Consider the following 9,260-nt stretch of genomic DNA (forward strand, 5'->3'; position numbering starts at 1 on the left):
GTGTGTGTGTGTGTGTGTGTGTGTGTGTGTGTGTGTGTGTGTGTGTGTGTGTGTGTGTGTGTGTGTGTATGCGTGTGTGCGTGCGTGCGTGCGTGCGTGCGTGTGTCTGATTGTCTCTCTCTCGCACTCCCATCATTTCACTGTCTCGCTCTTTCCCTAGTCATCAGAGTCTCTCTCCCCTCTCTCTCAGGCAATCAATACTAGCATTCTAAATGGTACCAGCCCAAAACTCCAAGTTATTAAAATACTTGATATTTAATCAGTAGGTAGCCGCATGGAATGCATGCCTTTTAGTTCTGAAGAGCAATCATGAGAGCCTTTCATCTTGTTACAGATTAGGATCAAACAGGTAAGTTCAATTAGTGCGCGAACCCATAAATCATACCATGAAAAACAAACCAAAACAGTTGAATGAGAAGACAAAGCTTTACGTGGCACTCAATTGCAGCATATGGAATACTTTACGTTTTTGCATTTTAGCAAGGAAAAGAAGTAAAAAATCGATTGCGATTTGTTCAAGATGTACTTTGACACTTTGCTTATAATTTTAATCGTTAATAAGCTATCGTTACTTCCATACGATCAATTATGAGCATGTGTGTGTGCGTCTCCGCGTGTAGACGCATGCATACGCGTACGTACATGCATGAGTCTACCTGTGAGCACGACTGCTTACACGTATAAACGTTTGTTATTTGGATTGAGATTTATCACATTCCTATCACAGAAACCCAATGCTCTATCGCAAATGTAATTAATACTTATTATAAACGAATCGTAAAAATGGATTAATCAGAGCCACTCACAAGCACTGTTTTATACGCACCCACCTATAAATGCTCAATGCTGAAGCAGCTGCATGAAAGAAAGTGACTAAAGAGGATAGAACTGTGTATGCACATTATGCACTACTAACGAGTTTGACTTTTCGTAGGCAGGCCTACTACGCATACAATAACGTATCTCGTGGTGATCCTTTTGGTGGATCAGACATTCGAAATTCACATCAAGACTCACTGGTCTCGATGTTGTGTTATGAAATTTTTCCAGCAGAGATGTGAGTTGGGAGCGCACGTCCAGCATGGAGCCCTTCACCGCGGTCGTACTCATGGCCGCTCCTTAGCCAAAAATCTTGTTTTTCAGAGTTGCAAAAAAACCTTCTTCTTGCTTAACATCTTCCGAATCCATGCAGTTCTCTACAGGTAAACGGTTTTTCATTTTTAAGTGTTCAAATTTTCGTTTAAAACGGATGGCAAAGAAAAAAGTATGCAAGATCACTTTCGTCAATAAATATACTCATATGCACAAAACCGGCATCTTTCAGACAACTATGCCACTTATGGATGATAATGCTAGTTGCCTACTGCTAATGATAAGCACTGTGAACAACAATTATATATTTCATAATTACATTTATAAACACAAAATAATTGCATTTTATTACGGCCAATACCGACTCACAGATAAATTACATGCGAATACTATCGTAATGGCAAAAATAATAAAAAATTAATATTATTTTCTTATTAAAAATAATACCAATTTAATTATAACTAAATATAGAAATTTTACTCACATCATAGGTGGCATTGAGAAACATTACCTTTATCATCTTTGGCAACACCATCGATGGTGCCCTTAGTCCCCTTCAGTGTCTGTGCATATGCTAGTAGCAGGTTTCTCTGTTCTGTGGTTAAGTTCCTGTATAAATACCAGATCACCATAATTTTATATTTTGAGCATATATATATATATATATATATATATATATATCAAGAGTACATAATGGGAGAAGAGTATGACACTGTTTTAACAGCGTTTTGCGTAGTTTTCAACTTGAACTTATTCTATCAATATGTGAATTTACAATCAATCAATATTCAACTTTACAGGGGTAGAAATCAACTTTTGAAAACGGGAGTCCAACGGACTGGACTCCCTACCCTCAAAAAGAGGGAGTCTGCAGCAAAATGAGGGAGTACGCAGTCTGAGGTTCAAAATTAAAGATATTAACAATAACTTTTTTTAAGATTCATGCGGTTGCACGTCTGGTAAATTTTCTTTGAACATTAGCTGAGAAAATACGGTCATTCCGCGAGGCCGTGCTCTGGAACGAACTAGTTAGTATAGCCGAATTTTCAGGGAGTCACACGGACTCCTGCATATGTCAAATCAGGGAGTCCAACAATAAAGCAGGGAGTATTTGACTCCGAAATCCCATTAATTTCGCACCCTGCTTTACTTTGTTTTTGTCTCGGATTCTCCCTTAATCATATGACACCACCAGTTTACCTGAAAATCGTATGTTCTTCAAAAAAGTTCTTTGAATACGACACGGTTTCACAGTTTTCCCAAACATTTGCATCTTAACGACCAATGTTTATTATCAGATTAGTGTTCTATTGTCTCTGACGGGACGCTGGGGACTGTTGGGGATATTAGGCATCGATTGTATTCAGTGTGTATTGCGTTTCCAGCGTGCTAAAAATAAATGTCTGCTCACGGCGAGCTAGCAGCTGATTTTAGCTGGGTTGCCATCGTGTTCCTGATGATAAGGAAGCGAAACAAGTAATGTTACTGTGCTTACCTAATATCCCCAACAGCCCCCAGCGTCCGGTTAGAGACAATAGAACACTAATCCGATAATAAACATTGGTCGCTAAGATGCAAAAGTTTGGGAAAACTGTGTGAAACCGTGTCGTATTCAAAGAACACTTTTTGAAGAACACATACAATTTTCAGGTAAACCGGTGGTGTCATATGATTAAGGGAGAATCCGAGACGAAAACAAGGTAAAGTTTGAATATATTTATTCACATAATGATAGAACAATTTCAAGTTGAAAACTATGCAAAACGCTGTTAAAACAGTGTCATACTCTTCTCTCATTATGTACTCTTGATATATATATATATATATAACATGTCAATCCAGGCTAATGTATGTCTCACATTCCTGCTCCCTTGCCCACTCCCCCCATCTCTCTGTTGCCTTTTTAAACTAAAATATAAAAATTCAAATTTAAATATGAATAAATAATTTTCCCTTATAGCATTACGTTTACATAGTTCACACTGGTATTCGAAGTGTGATATTATAGCTAGCTACCTGATAATGTGCAGTGGCATAAGTGGATTATAATTGTACATATGCTGTGTGGGTGACTCACCTGGGTACATCTATCTTGATGATCACATAGTGGTCCCCATATCCCCAACTATTCACTCGAGCCACACCCTTGCCTGCGAGCCTTTGTGTAGTATGTGAGGACGTTCCAGGTGGCACCTGCATAACACAGAATTCAGATTCAGATGCAAAAGCAACGAATTATGGTAAAGACTGATTAGTAAGCTGACTCCATCCCCGGTCCCCCTCCCTCTCACCACTTCAACAACATTTCACTGATTACTAGACACACCACCTGCTCGTCAAATGAATGTTGCTGACACAATACACAATCAGACAACTGTATAAACACGTGCAGCATGCGAGTTTACAGGGAAGAACAGAAATATTATTTCAGTTCCATACGTAAACATGTAACGCCAAAATTAACATTTACCCTCAAATCAATGTCTTCGTGCAGGCCTTGTATTCTGATCGATCCACCAAGTGCAGCCTGAGCCAAACTAATATTTACGTCAGTGTATATATCTGCACCATCTCTGGTGAAGTAGGTACTATCTGCCACCTGTTAACAACATTGTGAAATGGCAAGCATTCTCTATTGTTTAGCATTCATTACAATGAAACCATCATATTAGAATGACAAGCAGCAATATGAATGACTGCACAGGCAGCCGTACCAGTAGTGCAAACACCAATATCAAGAGCAAATAATAATAGATTTTTAGTTATTATCTTTATTAATTATTAATCTATTATTATTCAGTCAGGCTGGCAATATGAATACAGGCAATGATAACATAATGATAGACAATAATAACATAGATAGAGACAATGATAACATGAGTAAAATCATTGAAAAATGAGTGATCCACCAATATATCATCTATCTACATATAAATTATAATTTTGTTACAGATGTATTATTACATTATTAATAGTGATTACTGATAATTATTTAGACTTACGCGAAATGTGATAAAAATTTCTTTCTTGCCAACAGGCATTCGCACTGTTTGACCATCCTCTACGCCTATAATATAATACATTGTAAATTTTAAAAAAATTACCTGAAATGCAATTTACTATTTTTACGACTGCACGGGAGATAATATCAGAAAGAGCGATGCTGTTTTTAACAATAACCCACATAATGCAAATAAATGTCATCTTGAAACATACTTATCACAGGAGGCATATAGGGGCTTACGACTTTTTTTATGAAATCGAATATAACTTCCAGTGCACATACAATCACATCTTAAATCTACCTGCAGGGACAGGAACGGTGACAGTCTTTCGTTGCACAGACTGGCCCTTTCCTTCACACTCCATACATGGTCGCGGGATGAACACTTTTTTTCCGTGACATTTCCGGCATGTTCCCCGCATCACAAACGGTCCCGTACTGAAACTCTCCTGAAATAACATGTAATGATATAGCAAGATCTGACCATTCTATATAATGTGACTGTAGGCAACACTGAATATATATGTTATGACAGTAAACAATTCGGACATGGTGCTTGCAAATCACAAGCACAGCATAAGTGTAGGATAACGATCCGACTGATGATGTATATAACTAATAACAAGTTAGTGATGTTTTTCACATGTTCGTAATTATTCATAATTATAATCTACTAATAATGTAAGGAATAACATGACTTTCATGATTGTTTTTTGTGCCTTTAAGACTGGAGTAAAATATATAGTACCTACCATGCCAGTCCCATTGCAGTACGGACATTTGATTACTTTGGAGCCATACTCTGCACCGGAGCCTTTGCAATACTGACAAGTGTCTACGACATTTACTGCTATGTCTTTGTTGACACCTCTTGCAGCCTCCTGGAAGCTGAGGTTCATCACAACCTACGATAGAAGCAGGGACTGTCACAAAGCAACTTCATGGGCAATAATAGTAATTTAAAACTAACTGAATATAGTATAGTCACACAAACTAGCTGCTATCACCACAATACGCAGTGCAGCCACTATTTGCATGTTGCATACAGAATGAATGCTAATGGAATGCACCAGCTACATCTTTACAGTGAGGAGACGTGGATCAACCCCAGAGAAACCCAGGCAAGTACCTCAGAGGCTGCACCAAACCCAAATATGGTGTCAGCAAATCCCTGCGCTTGCTGTCCAAAGCCTTTTCTGAACTGCGTCGCATCTCCGAATATCTTGCGGAACAATTCCTCGGGATCTATGGTTGCGTGAAAGCCCTCAAAGCCTTGTTGGCTAGGGCCAGCACCGGAAGACCTACCCGGAGGTGGCTGACTGGAGGAGGAGCCCCACGTATCATACTGACTCTTCTTACTCTCGTCAGAAAGAATCTGGACATAAGGAAGAACAAAGTGATAATCCACCGATGTTGTACAATTGCCTCCAAAACTACAATGACATTTACCTTGTCCTTTGCACGAACAACAGTATGTTTCTGATTTTTTTCCCATCTAGGACTTCACTCAGCAGTGCTCATATTGCTAATGGCAACACATTCTTTACCTCATATGCTTCGGATACCTCCTGAAATCGCCTGCTTGCATCAGCAGCTTTGTTTGTGTCCGGGTGGTACTTTTTAGCCAGCTGCAAAATCAGAAATGAATACATTCATTCATGAGTGCATTGTAGTCACTGTCAGTTATTGTTTTTTGTTTTTTTCTCATATTTTTCTTTACATGATGTTGCATGATTAAGGCAATGACAAAATGGTAATGGTGAAAAAATTAATATAGTTGATATAGCAAGCTTGATATTTTACCCAAGATCTATTATCTATATATATATGCATCTATAATACAATTCAATAGACCTTTCGTTCAATTCCTCTTTTGTGTGTGGTGTTAGCTGAGTGCAGATAATCTTGATATTCTGATAAATTACATGCAAAATGACAAGCAACTATTCATTATTCAAACCTGATAGTAAGACTTTTTAATCTCACTCGCACTAGCTTTTCTTGTGATTCCTAGAATTTTGTAATAGTCTTTGTTTGCAGAATATGATGAAGAACTATGCAGCCATCTGGCTGTAATGTGATTCCTTGTTAATCCTAGAAATAGAATTTCCATACATACATATTACATACTTAGTTGAAAATTGTGTTATAGTACACGAACGCTCATCAGAAAGGTTGTGCTTGCTTTTGTGGCTGCTGCAACTGCTGCAGCAATAAATTTGGAGTCTGTACAAGGGTAGAATGATATCCAGACAGCTACGTTTCACACATCAGAAGTCAACACTTGGTACTATCAATAAAGTTATGGAAACAATGGGGAAACGCTAAAACTGGTTTCTCACCCTCTCAGGTGCACCATGTTTTGTTGACGTGTGAAATCATGCCTTTTAGTATTACATTTTTGCAATTGCCCTCACCATGATCGACTCTAAGCCCATGGTATGTGAAGAATATATTTTGAATTGTATTAAAAATTTAAAAAATTATAATCTCAAATAAATCTAGTCTGTTTCCTCTGACCAATGCCCACACCAGATCCACCAAAAATCGTCGGTGTGTCTATTGGTCAGAGGAAATTCAAACTAGATATCATCAAGAGCATATATAAAGAAGGAGAGCGTACAACGGTGAAATGCTGAAACCATGTTGGAGTATTAGTCGAATTAATAAACTTTCCCCATTTTATTTTGACGATTCTTTGCAGTATTATTGATCAGCTGTCCTACCTTGTTAATACAAAACAAACCGCATGTCGCTATGATGAGATAATGAGTGGTGAAAATCTGGTATTTTCGCCGAAAATTGACTCGAGATCACTGTTTACTGTGACTGTCTCTCGCTTTGAGATCTGGATCTGGATAGTTTACTACGTAGCCCACGGTTACATGGATAATAACGCAGGGCTATAGCTAGCCATGGGGTGTGACCTAGCTTGGGTAAAGCCAGGTAGTTAGCCTTTAGCCTAATGGCACTGAGGGTGGTCACAGCCCAAGTTTTTTTGCGCCCTTAGTGGTTCTTTTACGTCCCCATTGGCCTTAGTATTACTGGCGACAGGACCGTCATTTTACGTGGTTATCCGAGCCACGGGAGTTTCACAGTCTCCAATGTTGAGAGCCAGGTTTTTACACCTTGAGAAAATTCACTGCCCCGGCCGGGGTTTGAACTCACACCCTTCAGTGGGCAGTGTACGAGGCCTAACCACTGGGCCACGGAGCACAGGCACTTGGACCGTTTCAATAATAAAATGATGGTTAATAAATACAACTTGTCAGTAGCCTACTACTACAGTACCAGCAATAGTCTTAATGTTTGATTTGACCTAATAACTTCACTTCAACACCGTTCAATACACCGCTGCAACACATAGCCCGCACGCCATTGTGCATGCACAAATACACAGTAGATAGGAGAAGGTAAGAAAGCGTGATCACAGAAATTCCAGAACGCTCCACTTTTGTCGCAGCACTAGAGGAGAAATAAACGTCCAAACGCCATGATATTGGCATCTGTGTGTAGCTGAATGGTCACTTGTTCGAAATATACGTCTTGCAACGTGGTACCACACACTTTACCCAGAATTATATGAAAAATCCTGTTCGAATTTGCCGCAAATTTCCCATGAAGCCGATTTGTAAACGGGACCAACATGCCGGAAATCCCTAACTGCTCTATTATATCCTTTGACCAATCACGATAGTCGCCCGTGTGACGTCACTTTGTGCGAAATACGATAGCCGCTCGTTTTGGAGTTGGGCAGGCGGATGCAACTCCTCCCAGAGTGCAATGCGCCGCCATTGCTCATGTACTTGTCCCGTTTACAAATCGGCTTCATGGGAAATTTGCGGCAAATTCGAACAGGATTTTTCATATAATTCTGGGTAAAGTATGTGGTACCAAGTTGCAAGACGTATATTTCGAACAAGTGACCATTCAGCTACACACAGATGCCAATATCATGGCGTTTGGACGTTTATTTCTCCTCTAGTGCTGCGACAAAAGTGGAGCGTTCTGGAATTTCTGTGATCACGCTTTCTTACCTTCTCCTATCTACTGTGTATCTGTGCATGCACAATGGCGTGCGGGCTATGTGTTGCATCGGTGTATTTAACGGTGTTGAAGTGAAGTTATTAGGTCAAATCAAACATTAAGACTATTGCTGGTACTGTAGTAGTAGGCTACTGACAAGTTGTATTTATTAACCATCATTTTATTATTGAAACGGTCCAAGTGCCTGGGCCACGGAGGCTCTCAGATAACTTCGGGAAACACGACCTCGCGTGTTTCCGTCAATGATTGACAAATGGAAGGAATGACGTCTGTTATTGATTGCCATAGTGATGACCCCCACCTGTGCCCACCTCACGCTGGATGTAGGTATAGCAAACTCTGTAGTACTGACGTGAGTCAGCGCTACTATGGCGCTACACAGCGGCGACCAGAAGCAATACACTGGCCACAAAGCGAGAGAGGGTCGCAGTAAACAGTGATCTCGAGTCGGTTTTCGGTGAAAATACCAGATTTTCACCGGTCATTATCTCAGCGTAGCCGTAGGAGCATCGTAGGGACAAGCGGTTTGTTTTATATTACTATACTAGCAAGGTAGGACACCTGATCAATAATACTGCAAAGAATCGTCAAAATAAAACGGGCAAAGTTTCTTAATTCGACTAATATTGCAACATGGTTTCAGCATTTCCCCGTTGTACGCTCTCCTTCTTTATACGCTCTTGATATCATTTATTTGAAATGATCATTTTTTATTTTATACTTATAGTTATACTGAGAATATAGGAGTAGGCCTATAATAAAATCTATATAGCTATATATAATATAGCCTATATTAGTATATAGCGTATAGGCATAAATCATAATTCAACATAAAATCACGTTTGTCTTACCAGACTGAAATACTTTGCAACAATTTGCTTCATCGCACCTAAATGCATAACTAAAGGAGTACGACACGCGACTTGTGTGGAATATATCAGATAGAATATAAGGTAAAAGAAGTGAACTACGAGTGTTGCTAACTAAAACTTTGCATGCCTTCACGGTCGCCGCCATTATTGAAATCGACCAAGTGAACACCGCCGCCGCGGTATCTTTGGTTGGCTATTAAAATAAACAATACGTTAGAGTACGCAATTTTAAATAAGCAGAATAA

General features: G+C 39.4%; 1 protein-coding gene across 1 annotated transcript; it reads right to left on the reverse strand.

The window, feature by feature from the left end:
• Positions 1–117: 117 nt before the first annotated feature.
• On the reverse strand, positions 118–9,166 carry LOC106821469 (protein tumorous imaginal discs, mitochondrial-like). Its single transcript, XM_014826293.1, has 11 exons — positions 8,995–9,166; positions 6,057–6,190; positions 5,644–5,724; positions 5,226–5,471; positions 4,849–5,001; positions 4,398–4,545; positions 4,095–4,159; positions 3,563–3,691; positions 3,170–3,285; positions 1,604–1,701; positions 118–1,196 (listed from the first exon to the last, which is right to left on the reverse strand). Exons 1-11 carry the CDS (start codon positions 9,158–9,160, stop codon positions 1,120–1,122), a joined length of 1,413 nt encoding a protein of 470 aa, XP_014681779.1. The 5' UTR covers positions 9,161–9,166; the 3' UTR covers positions 118–1,119.
• Between the last annotated feature and the right edge of the window lie 94 nt (positions 9,167–9,260).

The sequence above is a fragment of the Priapulus caudatus genome, unplaced genomic scaffold, assembly GCF_000485595.1.
Source record: "Priapulus caudatus unplaced genomic scaffold, Priapulus_caudatus-5.0.1 Scaffold74, whole genome shotgun sequence".
Taxonomy (NCBI): Eukaryota; Metazoa; Priapulida; class Priapulimorpha; order Priapulimorphida; family Priapulidae; genus Priapulus; species Priapulus caudatus.